Source organism: Balearica regulorum, chromosome 1 (genome assembly GCF_011004875.1).
Source record: "Balearica regulorum gibbericeps isolate bBalReg1 chromosome 1, bBalReg1.pri, whole genome shotgun sequence".
NCBI classification, from domain to species: domain Eukaryota; kingdom Metazoa; phylum Chordata; class Aves; order Gruiformes; family Gruidae; genus Balearica; species Balearica regulorum.
Window position 1 is genome coordinate 132,590,189 of NC_046184.1, and position 24,230 is coordinate 132,614,418.

Here is a 24,230-nt window from a genome sequence, read left to right on the forward strand (position 1 = left end):
ACCTTGGTGTCTGCAGAGTTTCTTACATCTTCTCACTCCTCTCTCTGGCTGCAAAAGCTCTCTCTAACTGTTCTTTTTCCTTCTTCAATATGTTATCACAGAGGCGCTGATTGGCTTGGCCTTTGCCAGCGGCAGGTCCATCTTGGAGCCGGCTGGCATTGGCTCTGTCAGACACAGGGGAGGCTTCTAGCAGCTTCTCACAGAAGCCACCCCTGTAGACCCGCCCCCCGCTACCAAAACCTTGCCATACAAACCCAACAGAAGTGCCTTTGCCACAGCCCTTACGAGGAGCAGAGCAGAGTCAGACATGCTCTGCGGCACAGTTGTTGAGGTCTTGGTGCCGTCACTCAGATGCAACATGCTTTGCAGTCACTGGTTTGTTAGCTCCCTTGTACATGCACGGCAAATTCTCTGTAGCTGCCTGGTTTTAAGAACTGACTGCACAAACTAGGCACACGATTTTTTTTTTTCCCTTTGAGGTTTATTGTAACTATGTAAATGGGAGCCAGTGTTTTTTACAAGGGTGAGTGACGTTATTTCTGTATGATAGCTTGTGCTGAATAAACTGTAGCTCGGTTAGTTCCTGACCTGCAGCTCATAGGCGTTTTGCCTTCAAGACATTTCTGATGTTGTGCCGCAGCTACGGGAAATGAAAAAGCCTAGAACTGCAACAAGTAGGCAGAGCACAGTGTGGTGCTGCCTGCAGCAGGTTACTTGCTACCAATTATTATACGTGGGCCAGCAGAAGTTCACCGATCCCCCTTTTTTTTTCTTCTTTTAAGCCTTTCAAAACCCAGTGAGGACTTTGCAGCACACATTTTCTGATTTTAAAGTACTGGGTTTATTACCTGCCTTTTCATCGCACAGTAACTCCCCACTTGCAAGTAACTCAGTTTATGCTCAAGTGTGGAGAAGAATGCAAAAAAACTCCTACAAAATATTTTCTTCGTCAATTTACAAGTAAGAAAAAATAGATTAGATAGAAAGTATCTGCAGTCTTCATTGCAGAATTGCTACCCTATCTGGTTTAAAATTAACTTTATATCAATCGGTTAAATTACTTACGTTTTAAAGTCACAGATCTCAGATGACTAGCAGATAAAGCATAGACTGTAATAGTACTCTGCAATAAGTGGCAATATTAGCAAAAGGGGAAATGGCAAGAGAAGACCAAGACTTCAATGTTTCTGTCTAAACTGCTTGTTAGTTGTCCCAGTTGGTCTTTCTGGTTCCTGACTAGAGACTTTGTGCTAGTTAAGAAACAGACAAAAAAATCAGTGATGCTGGGGTGGAAATATTGCATTTGCACAACCAGAGTTTTTCTTTACTAACAGTTTTTTTATCTGCATGGCTTGGTTACTCTGACTTCTTTTCCTGTCAGCTCTGTTTTCTTAGAAAACTAATACTGCTGTATTACCTGGGTTGCTGTAGTGTAAGGAAAAAAACAGATACCCCTTGGCTGTAGAGCTCTTCACACAACTTGTGTTCTGCTCAGGTGCTCCAGAAATTAGCATGCACATGGGGTCCCACAGCACCCTCTTCTTAAAACCAAAGGGATTCACTGCTGGATCTGTTGTCTTGCATTACACCACAGAGAGGGTCTAGTTGGTACATGGAGTCTATGCCTCTTGTTGGCTTGCCACCCTCCACTTAGGTATTTCTCTAGAAAAAGATTTAGGAGGAGCAGTAAGACAACCATGAGACTAACGGAGATAAATGCAGGCTTTTGCTAGATGTTCCAGTAATAAAAAAAAAATCATGGGGTGGGAGGGGGAAGGATTCATACAGTTCTATTATTAACATCCAGAATTGTGTTTATTTCTTACTCTCTTAGTAATCTTGAAAATATTCTCCAAGAGTCACACAATATTGATTATTAAATAGGGTGGCAACTGACATCTGTCACATCAGGAGTCATCAGCACATCAGTTGCTACTTGATGTTAGAAATCATAGCGGGAATGTTATCTTTAGGGAAAGTAGCCAGCCTCTCTTGCACAATCAAAGCAGCACTCAAAACGGAAGATATTTATTATATTTAAATAACTTTGAATGCAGCTGTGTAAAGTTGTCAATTTAGGACCATTTTAGTTTAGACGGTGAAGAACGAACAGTCATCTGTAGGTGGAAGAAAGAGCCAATTTGAGTGACTTTGGTTACATTGTATTAAGGTATTAATTTTAACATTCAAAAAGCTACCACTCATGCAGGATTGCAGTGGCTGCGAAAAATATTGTCAGAAAGCCAAATTCAATGGCTTCCCTTCTCCCTTCTTTCTCTAGTTTCAATTAATAGATTAGGAAAAAAAAAGTTCTGTAACTTTTTATTACTGTTTGCCCTAGAGCAGTATTATCAAGAGATGTTGCAGGGGAATAAAATAATAGATTGACCATAAGATCCATTTTTGTAATTTAATGACATATTAAGGCCGTTCTTGGACAGTATTTGCACAACTGGTTTTGGTGTGTATTGAGCATGTTTAACAGTTAAGAGAAATAGCACAAGAGACAGTACATAAACTTGTGTAGTGTGCGTGCATATATGTTTGTGTGGATACATGTATATAAATAATATGACATAATATGGTTTATACATTGCACATCTTCTAGACAAGAGGGACTAATCAGTGAATCTTGTGTTTTGAATGATTTCTCTCTTCCTACCTTCTCCTCCTCCACCACATTCCAACATGGTCATGATTCATGTCAGTAAGTTGTCCTTCAGCTAATAGAGGCTGAGCAGCAAGCTTTGGCAACTTAATTTTGGGAAGTTCTCTGCTGTGCTCTGCTACAAATCATACAACTGTAATTATATGTAAGCCAGCAGATCTGGCAAACAAAGCTCTGGAACTGAATCATATAACTTATCTTTTGGTCTTAAAACTGTGATAGCAAAAGGGTCAAGTAGGGGTAAGTGTAAGAGTAATACTCTTATTCAGAGCTATAAATTCAAGCCTCTCTCTAGTCATACATCCAAAGATACACCCTTGTACCAGATTCTCATGGGAACGTGGACATCCAAGATAAAGAGAGAGATGGCTGGTAACATCATTTCCAGTGGCTGGTTCATTATCAAAATTAGCCTGTCTTAACCACACTAACCCAATGGCACACCTGGCTTTGGGGGTCCTTTGGGATGGGGTTTCCTTCTGTTTTCTTTAATCTAATAGTAGTGCATAAATATGGACCTTACAAATATGTGTGTACACATACATATATATCTGTATATGTATATATATGTAAAAGAATATATATTTATACAGCTGTGAAAGAATTATGGAGAAAAAGATACAGGACAAAATAATCAGTTGAGATTTCCATATGAGCAAAAGCCACAAGGTTTTGGATCCCTTTCCCACCCCTCCAATTTCTGGATTTGCCTATACTGTGTGTATAGAGCATTAGCCTAAAGAGAATTGTAGCAAATACACCTGGAAAGATCCTCTGGGTAACGTTTGTCCATCTTGACACTAGGAAGCACAATCTCTTAGTTAATTTTTGACTCTTGAATAATATTACAGAAAGGAAAAAATCCCCCCAATTTATTTTTATTTATTAATTGCATTGAATTATAAAAACAGTTGAAAGAAATAATATGCACCAGAAACCTTTTCTCCACCTTCTTTTTGTAAATTAATTCTAGGCAGATATACTAAGCATTTCAAACATTCAGATTCTTTCAGTAGTGCTCAAAGAATATTTCATCTTTAATAATTTTCCCTGGCTTGTGTTTGGCATAGAATTTTGTTTTCATTTTACAATTTCCCTGTTTCCTTCATTTCCACCAGGAGAGAGAAACAGAAGAAGAAGATGTCAGGTGGCTTTCAGTTATATGCCTCAAAATGAAGATGAACTGGAATTAAAAGTTGGTGACATCATTGAAGTTGTGGGAGAGGTGAGCAGATCTTTAATGAAATACAGAGACATGCAGTTCTGACGTATCTTGTGCACGCTAAGCTCTTAGATAGATACAGTGAGTTTTAAGACATAATTGAAACCAGACATTTTTCTTCTCTGGTATACTGATGTGTCTGGTTTGGGTTACTGTTGGGGGTGAGAGGATGTGGTTGTTTGCTTATGGATTTCATGAGGAGTTTTTTTCCTGTAGCACTTCTGCTGGTTTTACTCAATCAGTTGATGCTTCTGAGTTCTGTTGAGGTAAAAAGCTCCAAGTTTGTGCTACAGGGCTGTTGAGTTTGTATCTCTGAAGAACCAAGATTATAGCAGAAAAAGCTCTTCCCAATTTTAGTAAGCCAGCCACAGGGAAGAAATATCTTTACAGAGTTAAACATATTTAAGAAATTTACTTGAAGCCCTCTGGAGTTCAGCCATGACATTCACCTTTTGTCATCTTTGCCTGAAAATTTTAACAATTTCATTTTAGTCTAATCAATTTTAAAAAAAAAAAAAAAAGCCCCAACAAATTCTTTAGAGACTCAAGATGCACTTACTTTGGGTGGAAATGGATGTGGAAAATGAATACACATCTCTTAGATGGACTGGGAACAAATCACAAAAGCTTGGACAGAGATACAGAAATTTCTTTGCATGGGCGAAATCTGGTTGCAGGATCAAGGAATGCTGTTCACTCCCAATACCTTCAGTTTTATTCCATTAGAGATTTTAGAAATATCTTCTTGAGCTTAATAGCATGATGACCGAAAGTCAAAATGCCAACATGAAGCCTTTAAGTAGAATGCATTCAAACACATTTAGTCTTTATTTACTTAGCTGTAAAAAGATCTAAGACCTTAGTCTGTTCAAGCAGCCAATAAAAGGTATGTTTCAGCTTGTATCATTTATTTGTAGGATTTTTTCCCTGTGACTCAGCAGCTAATAAGTCAACATTCATTTTCTTGTCAAGGATATATGATTAGCTTTCTTTTTCCTGAATCTGTCACTTAAGAAATCAGTTCTAAAAGAATATAAATTCTACTGCAATCTACATGACATCCAGTGTTTTCTCACGAGAGATTAAATTCTCACATCTGAATGTAAGAAGCTCAGTGATCACTGCTTTTCCTTTATCCTAGCTGCACACGCCAGCTCTGCACATCAGAATCAGGCATGAAGTGTCACTTAACTAACCTTATTCTGTCTGTGAGCAGAATTGTAGTGGGGGATGTCAGGGTTGTAAGATATTAAAGATATTTTGAAGACAATGTAAACCCAATGTTATAATGAGCTTCATGGCAACACATGAGCTGTTTTCATTGGGCAATTTGAAGTATATTTGACCTCACATGGCCACACAAATATCTTTGTCATTTGCCCTACTTAAAACTTTTAAGTCTGTGTCTTTCAAGAGTAAAGTGATGGAATAAAACCCCTTCCTAGTATCCAGCCAACAAATTAACTCTACTGAATGAATTGTATGATTAAATAATTTAGATGAGACACTAGACTTCTCTTATGAAATGCATCTCTTGTCTTCATATAAATTTGAACAATTTAATTATAAATAACAGATTTACTTAAATCCAAATGAGACTGAAAATGTTTGCATTAAAATTCAAAGATGTAGAACTATGGAACTGAAACATTCCTGTACTTGCATGTGTGTGCTTATAGCTAGGGGCATGTTTTTTGAAACCCACTTGGATTGCTGATTACAGACTTTGTAGTCTTAAACTCATAATTGTACCTTGAATTGCTACTGTTGAAGAAAGCATTGACAACTTGCTGATTGTAAGGTTTAAGAAAATATACTGTCTAGGGCTGCCTTTTTGATTGGCAGTCCTAAAGAAAGTCATACTGGAACTAGTTTTACTGTAGTGTAGAAGAGGATTGCTCATGGCTGTGCCCACTTTGACCTTATGAAATACCCTGTTCTGTAAGCTACTGAAACATAAGCTCTGCCTCAGGCAGCATCTGGTGCATTCATGCGATCCAGGACATTGTCTGACTCTTCTGGGTGGAACTAGATCAGCTGGTGGAAGAGGGAAAATAAAAGAATTTAGAGAAAAAATTCTCAGCACTTCAGGAAGTGGTGTTGTATGACCTTTATTTTCCATCATGGTTGATACCAAGCAGTTGATGTTGAATACTTGCTGTTACTACTTCCTCTTCTGCCCTTATCATAGTAGTGTTAATTCCTCGAAAACGTAGGGCAGAATTTTTCTTTTAAAACAGGAACTTGATCTGAGGTAGAAAGCTGCACCAACCAATGTACTGATTTCATTGTTTATCCGACTGCTTGTAGGTAATGCTGCATAGTCATTGCACTGAAATAGGATTCACAGTGCAATTCAAAAAATTATTGATCAAATTCAATTATTGATTCAAAAAATTATTTGATCTATTTGTTATTTGATATATTATTATTTGATATATTATTTGATATATTTGTTTATATCAAATAATTATTTCAAATTATAAATGCTTCATGTAAAGGACTTAATATTTAAAAAATATGACTTCCTTAGTTGTGAAAATGGAGATTTTTTTTTTTGCAAGGACCAAAATCATGCTGTGTTATTATTGTACAAAAAACCCCAAAACAGCAAAAAAAAACCACCCTCCCACATAAACGACAATTAGAGGCAATTTTTGCAAAATATCAATTTTGTTTATCAAGATGAAAAACTGGATGATAGCATCTTCAGCATTATTTACAGTGGTTGAGTGGCTAATTGGAACATTTATGGTCATTCGTTTTCCATTTCCAGTTGCTCCTTTCTCTTACCCGATCTTTTTATTCATGTGTAGAAGCTCTTAGATTCTGACAGCTAGTATTTTATTGTAGCCTCCTAAGAAACTTGCATCAGTTGAATTAATTATTTTTAAATTGACTTAGATTAATATATTCAAATCTCTGTGGATTTCTGTTTAGTTGGAAATAAATTGATTCCTAACTGCCTTATGGAAAACTAAAATGGATATTGTTTAGATAAAAATACTGTCTATATATCCTGATGTAGGTATTTAGGAAAAAATATGTTTAAAATGTTACTTGTGGCTGAACAACTCATTAAACTTTTCCTGTTGCAAAGAAAAGCCGATTCCTGTTGTACTGTCCTAATTTAGCTGCATCCTTAAAGAAATGGGTTCTGCTCCTCTTCAAACCCCTTGAAGGTCACTGCCTCCAGCAGAGGGTTGACAGAAGGGAATGCCAGTCTTCTCCTCGGCTCCTTCCGTCAGTGCCTAAGCATGTTTCCCCAGAACCCCAGTGAAAATGGGTTATACTGATATCCTGTGATGACATGCTGAGGATGAGGATGTCTTCCATTCTCCCACCTCTGCTACAGGGTGCTAACCAACACCTGAGTGTAGTAACATCTAAAGCTGCCTTCTTCCTGGTGCAAACAGATTGGATAAAGTACCTTTTGAAAGGGTTTTTATGTCTGTCATAGTGGTAGGTACTATTGGAAATTCCTGTTGTGGCAGACGTGGTTTAGGGCTGTGCACTGGATTGAAACAACAGCAACATCAAGTGTGAGTTTTTGAGGTGCTAGGTTTGTCACCAGATAGATATCCTTGGAGGCTGTATATGTTCAGAACTCATAGTTCCTTCCTATTTGTTCTAAATAGTTAGAAATTAATTATAATAAGATCAAACATTCATCACAATAGATAAAAATGCTTGTTGTTAAACTAGAGGTTTCCATAACTACGCAGACACTGATACCAGTGAGACATTAATTAACAGACTTAAATTAAAAGTGCATTTGAAACTAACAAGAGAAGCATTTTCATCATTGTTTACACTCACATTTAATATGTGATTGATAGCTTTTTGCTTGTCATTTTCCTAGCTCATTAGCTATCACTCTAATTACAGTTGTCCCAAAATACAACTGTAACTAATTGTCTTATTAAATGCAGATATCTGAATTCCAATTATGTTTCACCCTTAGACTTTCATGGGATGCCAGACAATTAACCTGTAGCATCAGAATAAGGACATTTGGCATGTCATTCAACACTGCTGAGCCTGCTTTCATTTGGGATTAGCCTGTCACTGTGCTGCTGTATACCTTGTGGCCTCATCCTGCTGAGAAGTCAGCTTTTTGGCAATGTGTACTGCATGGAGTTAAGCTCAGTCTTTGACTGAGACATGCTCTAATACCACTGAGCTTATTCTTTGACTTTTAGTTAACATGGCTGTGTATTGTTACATGATCAAATCTTATAAGTAACTCATTTGAAATTATAAAAATGTAGACTGAATTTTTGCTCCTTTTGGGCAAGGTTGGTGCATAGTTTGTTGTTGTTGTTGTTATGAGATAAAGCGGTTCAACCCCTTTCCAAGAACAGGATAAACACTGGGGATTGAGCTGGACTTTCCTTACAGTATCTTATTTTGACAGCTGTAGAGTTGAAAGGGGAATATTTAATAGTGGAAAGGGGATGGTCTCTGCCACAAGTACAGAACCGTATAATACTGCAAGAAAACAGCTGGGAATGAATGCTGGGGTTCCATGTCCCTCAGTTACTTTTCTATGAAATCCTGTGGTAAGATGTTTTTCCTGATCCTCTTCCAACAGGTGGTTCACAAGGACTTCTATGACTACTGCTTCTTTGGTTAATTCATGTGGTAGGAGGCTTTTTTGTGAAAATAAAGGTGCAAATCCCTCTCACTCTTTATAGGGTCGTTTCAGTTCTATGTGATTGCTTTCTTTGTCCCTCAGTTTCTTACTTAGAAGATGATATTAAAAAAACCCAAACCGCAAAAAAAAAAAGAATTTTTTTTTGACAATTTTGACATTGTAAAATAAAGAACTCTGAAGCTGAAAAGATCCCCTGTACAAGGTACTTCTGTGGTTTTTAATTCTTCCCTTCTGTACCAGAGTTATCAAACAGCTTCCAGATGTGCTGTAGCAGAAGCCTAAGGGCTGGTTGACTTCTCATGGGGATGTCTCTCTGAATGCACTCCCAGAACAAGCCATCAAGTGGCACTGTAGGCACCATCTTCTGTTGAGGTCTTGTTTCTAAAATTTCTTTTCCCGTTGGCAGTCAATATGATTTGCTTGTTTTGCCTCTTGGGAATCTATGTTTTTAATTTCCTTTAAGCATAGGATTGCTTTTGTCCTTCAAGTTCGAGGTCTTCCTTCAGAATTTATAAAATAAGGAAGGCTTTTTCTTCTGCTTTTTGGGCTCTAGTTCTCCCTAAGCAAAAGAAAATTGGTTGACCTTGGGCTTCTCTCCTTCCTGCTGCCTGCCTCTGGCATTGCTTTTATTCTTGGGACTGTGTTTCAGTTTTAACAGCCCAGAAAGACTCTGTTGTGATCCAGGGAGACTTTCTTCCACCTGAAACCTTTCCTGACTCAAAGCCTCCCTCATTTGCCCTAGCTGAGCTGTAAGTAGTCTGGCAGCCTAACAGGCAAAGCTGCAGGCTGTAGAAAAGCTTGCGGAACCGGCAGATACTGCAGTTTATTGGAAACACACTTTAGGACAGTGATTCCAAAGAGCAGAATATTTTAATCATTTAACAACTTCAGCCTATTAATTATGTAGCAAGGTGTAAGCAAGAAGCTGTGGCAGTCCTAGATATTCTGGCAAGCAACTGCTGGTAGTTGGCCTTAGCAATTCCTGTTCTTTTTGGGTATCCCATCCTGGAGTTACAGGAATGGCCGCCCAGTTCCCTCAAGGGAAGGTGCTTCTAGGCTTGTAACAAGAAGGCTTATTGCGCAGCAGGTCAGGCTGATGCTCCTTCGGACACTTCTTTCTTTAAAGGGTGATGTTGCAGGTTGTATTGGCCATGAAGAGAAAAACCTAAAGAAAATAAAGAGTAATGTTTCCTCCCTTTTGGAATATCTTAATCTTGTAGTCCTAGTGACCTACTGAAGTGGTTTTGTTTTCTTTGGTTGCTTTACAGTTACAGAATAAAACTGCCTTCCCAGTCTGAAATAGAACTATTATGTTTGCCTGAAGGCTTGAAGTGCTGTCATATTATTTTCCTTTGTGTGTGTGTGTGTACTTTAAACATGAAAATAGGCTGATTTCAATATTTTTGATGATTTCTAAGCAGCTTTAAGTCCTAGCATCTGTATACCCTTTTGAGAACTTTTTGTTTGTGTGTCTGAATGTCTCGCATGTAATTCTCGGTATTATTTTCTTGTCTGTCTACTTCCATGGTATCTATTTTGAGCACTTCATTATTATTTCTTATTTATATTATTATTTAGAAGTCAAGTTAACTATTAACAATCTCTTACTGTCTTTCTGCTCTGTGTTGTTAATGTGTGCTGGGATCTCACAATTCAAATACTTACCTTCTAACAAAGGAAAACAGTACATTTCGAGTTATTTTAATCTGTATTTGGTTTATAGTTTCCAAAAACCTCATTTACATGGCTCTACTGATTAAGACAATTAAAAACACAGTACAATTATTCTTTCTTCATTGAAAATTTAAAAAAAAAAAATCAGCAATGTAAAAAAAAGAAAAATCAGAAAATGTAAAAAAAGAAAAAAAGAAAAATCACAGTGATATTGGAAGAACATTTGAATGTTGCATAACTATTATATAGATTAAATTTTCCTATAAATCCCAAAGGCAAGACTTCCTAATGGGATGCTTTTCTCTAGAAGTGATGGACCATTCTCTGGCGATACTGCAGTTCCTATCTCGTTCAGTCACATCCAGGGGTTGGACTGCATATAGCTATCTGCTATTGCATCTGTCCCTGCCCCACGCGTGGCATTGACTGAGTTGCAGTTGGGTGCATGTGTTGTTACCTCCCTAAATATATGAAGAGGAGTAACGAAGTATCTTCAGTCACTTTCCTGTATGTTGTTGCTCTTCCAAATGTGGTGTGACAGCAGTACTGGCAGCCTAGGGCTTTGGCACGATGAGGACATGCCATGTCTTCCGAAAGGCAGTGAACAGATACAACACGTTGAAAACACGTCTTGAAAATACCTCTAGCTGTAGCCGCTTCAATTTGGCAGACTGGAAAGATTCTTTTACTAACTTAAAAACAAAATCTTTCTATTCAGGCTGAACTTACATTTGGTGTGTATGATATTATGAATAGTAGAACTTCTTTTCTGGCATAGGGACATGGAGTACTGAATTAAATCCTCCTTTTTTAGATTGTTTGCTTCACCACATGAATACTGGGCATAAATCAGGACCTAGATGTATAAATCGTGAAAGCACTTTGTTGTAATAGTATAGTAACAAATTTTACTGAGTGCTCATACCTCCAGATGGATTACCCCCATGAATAATGGATTTTCATTTGTAAGGTTTTATTGGCTGGAAATTATTGTGCCATTTCAAACCATATGCCCCAATTTTGGATAACTAAATCCTGGGGGTATTGTAGTGTCGTCTTTATTGTATGGATTAATCTCTAGCTGGTCTGTTTTGAGGCTATAAAGGTATGTAGCATGTAGCTATAGTGTTTACAAATACTTGAAGCTTTTGATGTTTTTGATGAAAATTTCCTAATAAATCTTTGGGAGGCCCAGTTTGACCTGAACCTCTGATGTCTTGATAACATAATTCTGTATTTTCTTATGGAAAAAAATCTGTAGTTTGTGTTAGATTTTTCTGAATTTGTAAAATTATTGAATATGACATGGTATTTTCAGATAATTCATTTTTGTATCAGCTGGAAAACCTACAGTAAGCTAGTGAATGCTGTGAGTATATTCACATCCAATTTAGATTTACCTGTCTAAAGATATTTGTATATGTGTATTTCCATGCACGTACATGGAGATCCGTACATAAACGCGCCACATAAAGAGTGCTGATGTTAACTTATGGTACCCTGTAAGAAGTAAGCAGGAGAAAACATGGAACTGTGTGATATTGGTCACCTTATTTCTGTCAAGTAATCTTAGCATCTTCCAAAGCAGGAATCTTGGCAACTGTGTAATTCCCCCATGATTAATCTTCTGGTCAATCAGCTAATGCAGTTATGTTTAATGTTTAACTCTAATCAGTAGAGCCATCTGGGAATAGTGCATTAGAAAAATTGAAATATTTTATAGCTCAGTCATGGCCATGTTGTGTATTTTCTGTATAATGATATATCATATATAGGTATTTAGAGATATAATTTGTAGAGTCTAGTAAGTGTTGTGTGTGTCCTGCAGTTTCAGTTTTCCATATGGTTTTTAGTTTGTCTGGAGAGAAGAAAAGCAAATATTACCTTTTACAGACTTTGATACTATCATGCGAAAAACCTACACCCCACTGAAGTGATTGAGTGATTTGTATGTATTCCATCCTCTGAAGTAGCAGCTTCATTATTCCCAGAATTGTGCTTGACCGCACCAATACCATTGATGCTTTCGAGGAATAAAAAAATACAAAAAGTTTTGTCGTGGGCAGGTACTGAGATGAAATGAAATCTAATCTAATCTGTGCTGGTCTGAACCGCTTTCAAATTAAAACAAAAAAATGAACCCAGGAGGACAAGAAATGTACTAAAAAGGGTGAGGATGGAGAGAAAGTACAGAAAACACTCCTGAAGTAACCGTTTGCTTCGTAGTAAAATTGTACATGTAGCTAAGTTGAAAAAAATTCAACCATTCCTCCATAGTTTGAGGAAATATTTGCTTGTTTTATTGAGAGATTTGTTTTCTAAGAACTTGAGATTTTCATGGATAAGTGATATAAACCAGACTTTTTTTCTGTAATAATTAACTAGTACCATTTAAGATATGGGGCTGGTTTTTTTTTTAGCAGTAAATGTGAAACACTCTCAACTGGTAAAGTTAACTTTCTATTTTCTATTTTTCTATTTTGTTGGGGGGCAGGAAAGAGATGGGTCAAGCATTATTGGAGACTGATGTGTCACAGACTGACACTGTCCTCCTCTGTCATTTTCTTGGTGAATGAACAGTGACAGATGAAAAATATTTATCTGTCAAGGGTGTGTTTAGCTGATGCATATAATAAGTCATTTCTTGCTGTGCCATTATAACCTAAAGGCATCTGATTTCTAAGAGCTGTCATTTCACTGCCTGACACTGCCGTTCAATCCCAAATGGTTTATACAGGAGGGAGTTTGCCATTTTTAAGCGATATTTTCTCTTGGGATTGGGCTAGGGAGTGTGTCTCCTTCTTTTGACCACATCACTGTTATGTATTTCAGTAGTTCTTTGTAAATGTAGAGTCATATATGCGTTACTACTGTTCTTTGTTCTCCATAGATTCCTTACATTAACGCATTAATGAAGTAGCAAAATTCTTAATTTTTAAAATAGATAATTTCTGATTTTGATGGGGAAGGCAGGACTATTCACATGATTTATATTAAGATACCTAGTTTAGATTCTCTGAATAGCCCTTTGCAGGCATTTCTCTTTTGCCATTGATGACTCAGGGAATTTAAACCATTATGGTAAATCACATACATTAAGAAGATGGTCAGGAACAGGAGTGTGGTGTGCACTGAAAACTTAGTGATTGAACTGATATCCATTAAAATTGAAATGTGGAGACACCTTAAGCTCTCTAGTTGTTCTTTTATCCTTTTATTTAATGCTCATCCATGTTTCTGACTGCTGTCAGCACTGCTGACATTCACAGATGGGTGCACGCATCTTTGTTGTTTGTACTTTAAAAAAAAAAAAAAGAGAGATGTTCTGGCTTGGAGCCTGTGCCATGTGCTCCTCATACCTGAAATTAATACAAACTGCTCAAAATCATTACTGTCATTGTTATTGAAAGTCATGTATATAATGTAACTCTGTAAAGCATTGCTTATGTTAAACCCCCTTTTTTTGGTATTTTTGTCTTGGTGCAGGTGGAAGAGGGCTGGTGGGAAGGTATACTCAATGGAAAGACTGGCATGTTCCCTTCCAACTTCATAAAGGAATTGTCTGATTCTGATGATGTTGGAATAGCACAAGAAGAGCAAGTAAAACCAAGTAAGGAAAAAAATATTATTGATGTTCTGTATGTGTGTCTGTGTCTTTACCCCATAACACATTGACAGGGTAGCGCATTCTTATCTCTTGCTTGGAAGTATTTTTTGAATGCCATGTTCTTAATTTATGCTGTGAAAGGGACAGATGATGATAAGTGTGTACTTGCAATGCTACCTGAGTTGTAACATTGGCAATGCTCCCTGAGCTGTGTTAAGACTTGCCGAGCTGCAGCAGACCAAGAACACAGAAGGCAATGATGATTATTGGCTTTGAATTTCAAAATGAATTAAATTTTTCTTTTGTCTTTAGATGTGGAAACTGAGCAAAGTAACCAAACATCTACAAAGTGGCTGTGTTTACTTAAACGAGGGATTAAAGTGCCATACCTTCTATGATGACTCCAGTAGATTTAAAAATTCATGATTATTGGTGTGGGACATGCGGCACTTTTTCCCTCCAGGTGCTGAGCATGTTACTATCACCTTCGTCACCCACTGCCCCAGCAGCCAAAGGGAAAAAGGCCAGAAATGGGACATGGACTTTGTTCTCTCACTTACAGTGGGCCAGTACTGCTGCAGGTGAAAAGCATGTTTGGTAACTTAAGTTTGCAATAGTATAAGCATGGTAGTGGGTTGTCCTATTTATGACTTGCCTTGAAGAATAACCTGAACCAAAAGTATGCTGTTACATGAAATGGATACTTGGTGGTCTTCATGTTTTTTCTGGTTTTCAAACAGATATTCTTGATACTTCCTAATTCAGTGGTCAGTCCTGAATCTTTAGTGGAAAGAAAGAAAAGGCAATTGTATTTACATATTTCAGGCTAATTCCACAACACCTGCCAAGGTCTTCCTATTTTCAGCACTGCAGATATTCATGGCTATGTAGAGTTCTTCCGAGATCTCTGAACAAGCAAAAGTGAAAAGTCTCCCAAGATCTTTGTAACCTTATTTCAGCTGAAATTTACCACAGCCTTTGTAGTTCAGTCTGTCTGTACAGAGGTAGAAAGTTATAATACTTCCTTTTTTCTCTCATTTTTCCATTTAAGGCAAATATACCCTACAGAAATAAGATCCTAAAAAATCTGACCTTTGCAATGATGAAAATTTTTCATATTGTTTTTGTAAAGGAGTACCTATTCATGTGTAGTGGCACTGCTGACCTAGTCTTGTGATCAGTACTGCTAAATATATTTACAGGTAACATTCCTTCAGACCAGAAAGAAAATATTTTAACAATTTTAGTGTGGTGGGAAGGGAAGAAGGGCATTAAGTGAAGTTGCACATTTCAGTGAGATTGCAAACTGCTTTCTCTAACCTGTATATGCTATCATGAATTTCATTCATTATAAACACAGTGAGTCTTGGAAGAACTAACTGTGTAGATGTAGTTTCAGCTCTGGATTCTGTAATGTTTGGTACTCTATAAATGAAAAAGGTAAGTAATATTGCTCAGGATGGAATACCCCAATTTTATCTGTATGAATGAATGGAATGTTCCTTCCCCAGGTAATTTGGTAATATTTAGTTTATAATGAGCATCCTGAAAATGTCTTTTGACAAAAACGTACACTGGAGTGTGTAAAAGCAGCCACAAAGTATTAGCTTATTCATCAACATCCATAATGGCACATGCTTAGTTCAAAATCAGTTTTGTATGCTGGGTTCTGTCAGTGGAACCTAAAATCTGTGGTAGTTCTATTGAGAAGATATTGGTAACAGAGATACCATTTTTGTCTCTAACTAAATTGAAGATAACTATAGCTGAGAAATGGGTTCTCTTCTTTCTTGTATGTAGTTTAACTCTTTGGAGGTGCTTTGTGGCTAGCTAAGATGATGTATTATTAGGAGCTATTTTCTAAATAGCAAAATTCCTATAAAACAGAAGAAAACCTCCTCAGAGAGAGACAGGGACTCAAGGAATGTTGAGATTCTTATAGGAGTTTTAATGCTTTTTAATTTATTTTTCTTAAACTATCAATGTAAGAACTGCATTCCCCTAGCAGAACTATGAGAAATATGTATCAAATCAGTTCTTTCTATATGGTTTATGTAATTGTTACAGGTGTTCCTCTCTAACACATGGTGCTTTATGAGGCTGTATTCAGGTACACTGACTGTCTGGATTTGAAAATCTCCATAATGAGATTACAAAAATTTCATCAAGTTTATACAGCTAACTAGGAATGATAAACTAATTTAAAGTATCTGTGCTTAGTCTTAAAACAAAGCAAAAAGAAAACTGAACAAGTAAATCCTGGAAGATTTGGGCATCAGGCTAGCATTACTGTTGAAATGCTCTGGGTAACATCTCAAAAGGGTGTACATTCATGCCTCTAGATCAACTCCTGCCTCTATAGATGACGAGACATGACAGCACTTCAACTCTGCAATAACTCATTTTTCTTTCTCTGGAAACATTGCTTGAGTATGTCTGTATCACAGAACTTCATAAGGCAGAAACCTTGAATATGAATTCTAGGTTATTAAGTTAGCACTCAGGTGTGAGGGTGCTGTCCCTGCTCATTGAACCAGAACCTTGGGTGGTCATGGAAGTTCTGCACAGCTTCTAGAGGGGCCTAGACAGGGCTGGGGTATGGCTCTGTAATCTTGAGCAGCTACCTTGAACTCTTTAGCCCAGCTTATAAAATGGATGAGGTAATACTTGGCAGGTTTACTGTGAGACTTGGGAAAGTAGCATCGGATCTTTGGAGAAGGAACACTGTGCAAACACAAGAGTATTTTTTAGTTAATAGTTAAATGTAATGCTTTGGTTAAACTTAGTTAAAATTAATCTTTTAATCACATTTTACTGATGCTCTCTAAAGAGAGCCTTTTTGGAAGAGCAAATGTAATTTTTCTTGTGGAAGAAATACAGAAGAGAAAAATGGTATAATTTTGCTTTTTAGGGATAAGATTAATAAAAACGCATATTTATCTGTCTTTCTGTTATGACCTACACAGGCCCAATGGGCAGAAAGGTGCTGTCTGATTTTATTGGTTTGTTGTGTCCATGTAAATTTTATGGCAGATCAGAGTAAATGACCAGAAGGAATTACCTTGGTTTCTTTTCATGCTCTGCTGTAGAGTAACTCAAAAGTTTACTCAGAACAAAAAGCCCCTTTTTTGAAAATGGCTTGAGCTACTTTTGGAAGTGCCTAAATATTTCTGAATACTGCTAGAGGGTTGGGAACTTGCTAGAAGGTTGGGTTACTTGCCCCTTAACTGGAAGGGTTGGGAACCTATGCTTCCCCTTAGATGGTGGGTGCTCAGCAGATTGGAAAGTGAGAATGTGTGGTGGGCTGACCCAGGTTGGAAGCCAGGTGCCCCCCAAAGCTGGTCTGTCACTGCTCTCCTCAGCTGGGCAGGGGAGAGAAAATATAACTAAAGGCTTCTGGTAAGGACAGGGAGAGATCACTCACCAATTACCATCATGGGCAAAACAGACTAAACTTAGAAAAAGTTAATCCAATTTATTACCAAGAAAACAGAGTAGAGCAATGAGAAATAAACCCAAATCTTAAAACACCTCCCCCCACCCCTCCCTTCTTCACGGGCTCAACTTTACTCCTGATTTCTACCTACTCCCCCCTCAGCAGCACGGGATGGGGAATGGGGGTTGTGGTCAGTTCATCACACGTTGTCTCTGCCGCTCCTTCCTCCTCAGGGGGAGGACTCCCCACACTCTGCCGCTGCTCCAGCATGGGGTCCCTCCCACGGGAGACAGTCCTCCACTAACTTCTCCAACGTGAGTCCTTCCCACGGGCTGCAGTTCTTCACAAACTGCTCCAGCATGGGTCCCTTCCACGAGGTGCAGACCTTCAGGACCAGACTGCTACAGCTTGGGTCCCCCACGGGGTCACAAGTCCTGCCAGCAAATCTGCTCCAGTGTAGGCTCCTCTCTCCATGGGGCCACATCAGGTCCTGCCAGGAGCTTGCCCCAGCGCAGGCTTCCAACGGGGTCACAGCCTTCTTTGGGTGTCTCCACCTGCTCTGGCGTGGGGTCCTCCATGGGCTGCAGGTGGATATCTGCTCCATCATCCTTCCTCCATGGGCTGCAGGGGGACAGCCTGCCTCACCATGGTCTTCTCCAGGGGCTGCAGGGGAATCTCTGCTCCGGTGCCTGGAGCACCTCCTGCCCCTCCTTCTGCACTGACGTGGGTGTCTGCAGAGTTGTTTCTCTCACATATTCTCACTCCTCTCTCTGGCTGCAATTGCTCCTGCTGTTGTGCAGGTTTTTTTCCCCCTTCTTAAATAAGTTACCCCAGAGCTGCTACCACCATTGCTGATGGGCTCGGCCTTGGCCAGTGGTGGGTCCATCTTGGAGCCAGCAGGCATTGGCTCGGTCGGACATAGGGGAAGCTTCTGGCAGCTTCTCGCAGAAGCTGCTCCTGTAGCCCTCCTGCTACCAAAACCTTGCCATGCAAACCCAATACAAAATGTTACAAGATGAAAAGGTTGTGGGTTTGGGGGTTGGTTGGTTTGTTTTTAAAGTGTTTGTCCCAGCTGTAAGGTGACCACCAAATATTTTGTCTTCAAAGGTACATTTCAGAATGTAGCAGGGACAGGATTAGGTACCCCGAGAGTAAACAACAGTTCCTGGTTCTTTAAAGCATCCTCTTAAATTAAAATGTTTTTGTTTGAGGGAATGTTACAACATGAACAGGAAGTATGTATTATAATTTTATTACTATATTGAATGGATACATGAATTACAAGATTATTTTCTAGATTTCTCAGATATCTGGTATTAATTTTAAGAATATTTTCAATACCAGTCTTGTCATTACAGCCTGTCAAGAACCAAAAAGTCATCATGTAGTCAAATGAATCATATCTGAGAGAATCACAGCTTAATATTAAGGAGATGATTTCAAAAGCATGTTAGTATGTTCATGGCAATGTAATGACAACATTTAAAGGTGGCCTTTCATATCTTGCTGCCTCTTGCATGTGTCTGCTCAGGAATTGCTGGGCCTCATAGTATCTATCAACTATTTTTAGAACCTGTTAGGGATAGCCCTTGAGAAGTCATGACTGCTGGAGCTAGAACCAATGATAGACTCATCAGCCAATGGTTCAGTCAGGCAACCTCCTGTATTTTGAGTTCTTAAAACTGGAGATGTCCATTCCTGTCTCTCTGGTTAGCCTCGGTGTCATGAAGCTTAATGTACCTTTCTTGTAGCAATTTCCTAATTGTTGTTTGACTCTTTTAATAGCATTCTTTTCATGCTATTTTGTAAAAACAAGGTGGAAAGATGGATTTGTGGCATTTTTGCTTCCTCATTATGTAAAAATAAGGCAAGAAAAAATGTTGCTGTTAATTAAACTACAAGAACAAAACAAAGAAACAGCTTTTTACAATACATAAATGTGTATAGCTTTTTATCTTCTGAAAGTCCAACAGAATGATATGCAGGGGGGGGGAAAATAGATATTTATGGTACCAAAATGCGTGTGATGCTATGTTGGGACAATTCACATATACTGGCTGTTTTGTTACAAAATTTAACAGAAGGTGTTAATTTTTATGATGGTATATCTATGTGAGATTGAAACAAGCTGACATTGGTATATTCTTGTGCTTGCCTGGGTACCTTGGGTTTAAAAAAACCCCAAAACACACAAAACACCTCAGCTGATCATGCCTTTACCTTCACTTGAATTTCATATAATAAATACTAGTGTATGAGTTACCTTGCTATCAAAGAAAACAACAACAAACCCACACACAAAATTAATGGTTTTGATAATAAAAATGTTATCTTAAAGTTCTAAGATGGGAAGTAGGATTTGTTTGGGGTTTTTTGTTGTTTTGTTGTTCTCTTTTTTAATTTTAGTATTGTGTTTTTGTTAATGTGTACTGAGTCAAAACACCTGATTAAGCTCTTGGCTGAAAAACTGATTTATTCAGGTTTTAGTGTCCTATCCGTTCAACTTAGCATTGTTTAAAACCAGTTCCCATGTCCAAAACATTTCACATAAGTCAGCTTGGAAAGATGCAGTGTTTCTGATGCTCACAGGATCCTGGTATATTAAAGAAGTGTGAGTATTTCAGTGCCCTGTTTGGATGTCAGCTGTGCTTGTTCGAGTGCACTACATCTGCATCAGGAGTGTTGAGCCACTGTGAGTACATCATTGCAGTAATAATTTTTTTCAGGCTTCCTCTGCACTCCATGAGGAGGCTGAATAAGAAAAATAATTTCATTTGCAAGTTCTGCAACTTGATGGACAACAGACAAAAACCCAAGAAAAAATACATTCTGTTAGACATTGTAAAGAACAGCTTTAGCAAAATCATGAGATTCTTTTATCTGACATACATGCAGTAAGAATATTTTAACTTTGTGTAGAATCAGATACTTTTGTTAATATTCTCGTTGTTTTGCTAATGAGGCTTTAAAAATGTTAGTAACTGAAAATACAGATTAAAACCTCTTCCTCTCCCTTCTTTTTACCATCATTCGATCTCTTCACCCCCACCCTGCTCCTTCTTTTTTTTTTCCTCTTTCCTTCTCTTGCCTGCTGTCAGGAAAATCTGCCTTTGAAGGGACAGTTCTGTACAGAGTGGCACCGGCAAAGATTGACAGCTACAGACGCTATAACAGTGAGTGTGTTTCAAAATCAACAAGCAATAGCTTTAGTCCTCAGTACTTGTTTGATTTATCTACACTTGTAAAATGTGCCACTGCTACTCACTTACGGCTACTCTACATGCATATATTTGTAAGCTAAAGTCAGTTTGCTGCTGATGAACTGCCTAGCCTTAATGCAATGAGAATGCACTCGTTCCTTCTGTGCATGTGTATGTAGTATGCCCATATATATATGCATATGTGTGTAAGCCTACAATCAGTTGTGAATTATATTGGATGTTTGGGTCTCAGCTGTGGATTGAAATTAAAACCATTTAGTCCCATCATTTTTACCACTGGAAACATGAAGACTATTGATAATAACCACAAATCTTTGAATTAAAACTCCTTCTGCTCTAAAAATAAAGTTCCCATTGTGATTGCTGAATTCATAAAATATGCTTTGCTTTTCTTAAAGAACATTGTGGGGTTCGGTTTGTTTGTTTTGGAGGGTTTTTTGGTGCTGTGTTTTTTCTTTTTTCTTTTTTAATTTAGTGCATGCTCTTCATTTGGCATTCTGTCTTTGACAGCTATTACTCACAGCATTTTGGTTGATACATTTTTTCTGCCAAGGAAGGTAAAAGGTATAAAGCTACTTTCATTTCATGTTCGGGTTTTTGCCTTCTGCGTTTTGGAAGCAGGGAACATGCTGCTTTTCATATGCTTTGACTACCCTCTTAATACAGAAGAAGAGAGGATGGTGACATCAGATGCAAGACAGAGGAAGCAAGGAAGACAGAAATCTGTCCTTCCACCTGCTTCCTCATCGAGAAATCTAGCAGAAAGAGATTCTACTGAGTCGCATTCAGTGTGACTTAAGTACAAAGTGTTCAGTCCTGTCCTCTGATGAACAGGATATTGTGCTAACTTTGGCATCTGCTTTTGTCCCAGACAGCTTTCTCTTGAGAAGATCCAAGCTGTGCTGCCCTTCTTCCTCCTTTCTGGGTGGGAGTGTTTGCTCTCCTGCCTCTGAAAACTTCTCTCTTATGCATGTTCACAGCACAAGATGAAGCAGTTGAAGTGGTAGTCTTCTATTCTGATAACTTGCACTTACACCTTTTTTTTTAATACAAAATCTGATCTTTTTTTAAACAAAAATCTTTGTGGATGTGTGTAGCTCTGAGTATTTCCTCACTGAGAATTATCTCCCTGTCTTCCAGAATTCATCCTTTTTCTGCAGCTCTTTTCAAGCTTCCAACCAAGCCTTTGCTCTGGCTGGAGCAGACCATGTGGCTGGTGGTCTTCAGATATTTCTGCTGCTTCTCACCATATAGTCTTCATGACTGCTTATGCATCACTTAAATTGAATGCTTCTTGCAGAGTTCTTAGACCGTCATGTCCTCAAATCCACCTATCTGATGACCGTAATAAGGATTTATGAAGTAAATGTCCAGTATGCTTGACTTCTGACTTTAAGTCCCAGCTTCAAATCAGATGCGAGGTCTGCCGTTGGAGCCTTTAATTTTACATCATCAATCTTTCTGGGCAGTGTTGCCCTAACATTACCCCTCAGAGCTTTCTAGAAACCTCCTCACCATGCCCAACCCATTTTTCGTAACGTGTCAAACAGCCCTTCCTCTTTTCTAGAGTCATTTAGGGTGAATTCAGTCACCTTTCCAGTTGTGCTAGAGCTCTGCATTTAGTTCTCCTTGTTAATAATACTAGCCCATGGTCATGCCACAGAAAATAAATTTCATCAAACCGATTTCATGGAGTGCAGGGTTGGAGGGGTATCTACAGGTGTGCTTGATAACCAGCTGCAAAAAGACAGCTTAGCCCACAGTAGATTGTCTCGTGTTGCTCTGAGCAAACACTCATCTAAACTTTGTTTTTAAAGCTGGCCAAAGATCTCATGTTTGATACCACCTCCCTTGGCATTTGGTTGAGACTTGCATGTTTTTTCATGCTGTCAGAGCTATTTTGCTTTCTTTGTAAAACTGCATCTGAGGAGGCCAGATGTCCAGCTACATTTGTGGCTTGTTTGTTGCTTACTGGGTTGGAACTGGGACTGAAGTGGGCGGTACGCAAAATCAGGTCATCTGGGAAAGTTTTAAACAAAATGAGGGTTGGCACTGTTGATACTCTCAGCGATGTTACCTCCTAAACTAACATACAAAAAAGACGCTTCTACCTGCTACATCTGTTGGCAACTCGCTTCCTGCATACTCCTTTTCTTCTAGAGCAGGCCTACAGAAGGTGCAGTCACCTCCTTCCATTTCATGTCTGATCTGCGCTCCTTATTTTTAGGCAAATATCCATGTGCTTATGTCTCCAGTGAAAATCATTTGGAGACATTCCACAGACTTCTTTTTGGTTAGGGATGTCTATTTAAAACAACCCACAGCTGTTCTAATTTCAGCTTTCTGATTTCTCCATAAGTGAAGCTGGAGTCAATTCATAGCTTTAGATTAGTTATGCCCAAAGGGTGCTTTGATTCACCTGTATCACATTGCATGAAGTGTTGCTGAACTTTTGAAGCAAGCTTAGAGCTTTTACTTTACAGACATATGCTTAGTGCTAAAATACTTTTATTTTGAAAGCCATTTTGCAACTGCTGTGTTTAAAAGAAATTTTCTTACTTAATCAAGGCCTGTAATAGCTAAATGCTGTTGAACTAGTGTGTAGCTGCTTCTAGAGATACCTTCCACTGAAATATGCAAGATTATCTCCTGCATAAAGACTCGGCCTTGCCTTTTCATATGCTGACATGGCTTTTTGGGTCATTAGGTATGCCAGGCTCTGCTCAGCAATAATTCCAACTCTTTTGGCATTCTGCTTATTAACTTGCTGTCAGAAAATTTTTGCTACTGTGTATGCTGGGCCTTCAGAGGGACACACAGCAACAAAAAATTGTTGTTTTGTTGATCACAGCCCTCTTTTCTCTCATCCTGCAACTTTCCTGCACCTCCACGAAAAATGCTTCTTGGATTTTTAATTTTTTTTTATTTTTCCTGGTTTAATTTCTCTTTCTTCCTTCACTTTCTTTTTCTTCAAAGATGCTATAACTGAGGAACAGGGCAGATACAATGTTTGATTTGACAAATATTTGCCTCTCTTTCCTTATATGTGGATCCACAATGCTGTCAGTAATAGATATTAGATATAATGGAAGAAGATGAGACAGGATCGTTGAAACAGAAATATTCGTGAGTAGCCTTGTGTTTTCTATTGCTCCACTACTATTTTTTTTTTTTTGGTACCCTCCTCCTAATCCTTGAGGAACAATGGCTGGTCAAGTGTTCAAAGAAATCAATATGGTTGATGTATTTATGACATTATTAACCCCATTTAAGAGTGTCTGAATGTGAGCAAAGTTAAATGAGAAACCCAAATGTGGATTTTAACAGTTCTGAAGAGAGGACAGTTACAATTTTTTATTTCACCTCAACTTCTTATAACTTGCTTACAAAGAAGAACATATATTAAATACACAGCTGCTACAATGAAAAATAACATCTGAGAACAGTGCTCAAATTGGGTGGTGGAAATGTTTATGATTAAAAATAAGCATTCTGTGTTCTGGAGAACAAACGTACAGATGGCAAGGGATTGGGGGTGGTGGGTGGAAGAATTATGTTGACTGGGGTGAAACACATTAAATCCTTCCGTTGATTCGGACTCTAGCATGAGTCTCACAGAATACCAGTTTTTGCTGAGTGGCAGGTAAAGAATCCTTTTGGCTGTGATTACCCGTCCTTTCATGTGTAACAACATCTTCCTGTACTTGGTGAGAACAAGGCTGGTGAAAAAATAGCTCCAAAATGA

The 24,230-nt window shown here is 38.3% G+C and overlaps 1 protein-coding gene across 2 annotated transcripts in view; it reads left to right on the forward strand.

The window, feature by feature from the left end:
• SH3KBP1 (SH3 domain containing kinase binding protein 1) overlaps positions 1 to 24,230 on the forward strand; it is a 235,832-nt gene that overhangs the window by 115,773 nt on the left and 95,829 nt on the right. For both annotated transcript variants that reach the window (XM_075775507.1, XM_075775514.1), the window contains exons 4-5: positions 3,787 to 3,893; positions 13,708 to 13,831. In XM_075775507.1, the coding sequence (XP_075631622.1) occupies positions 3,787 to 3,893; positions 13,708 to 13,831 (231 nt within the window). The remainder of the gene's footprint in view (positions 1 to 3,786; positions 3,894 to 13,707; positions 13,832 to 24,230) is intronic.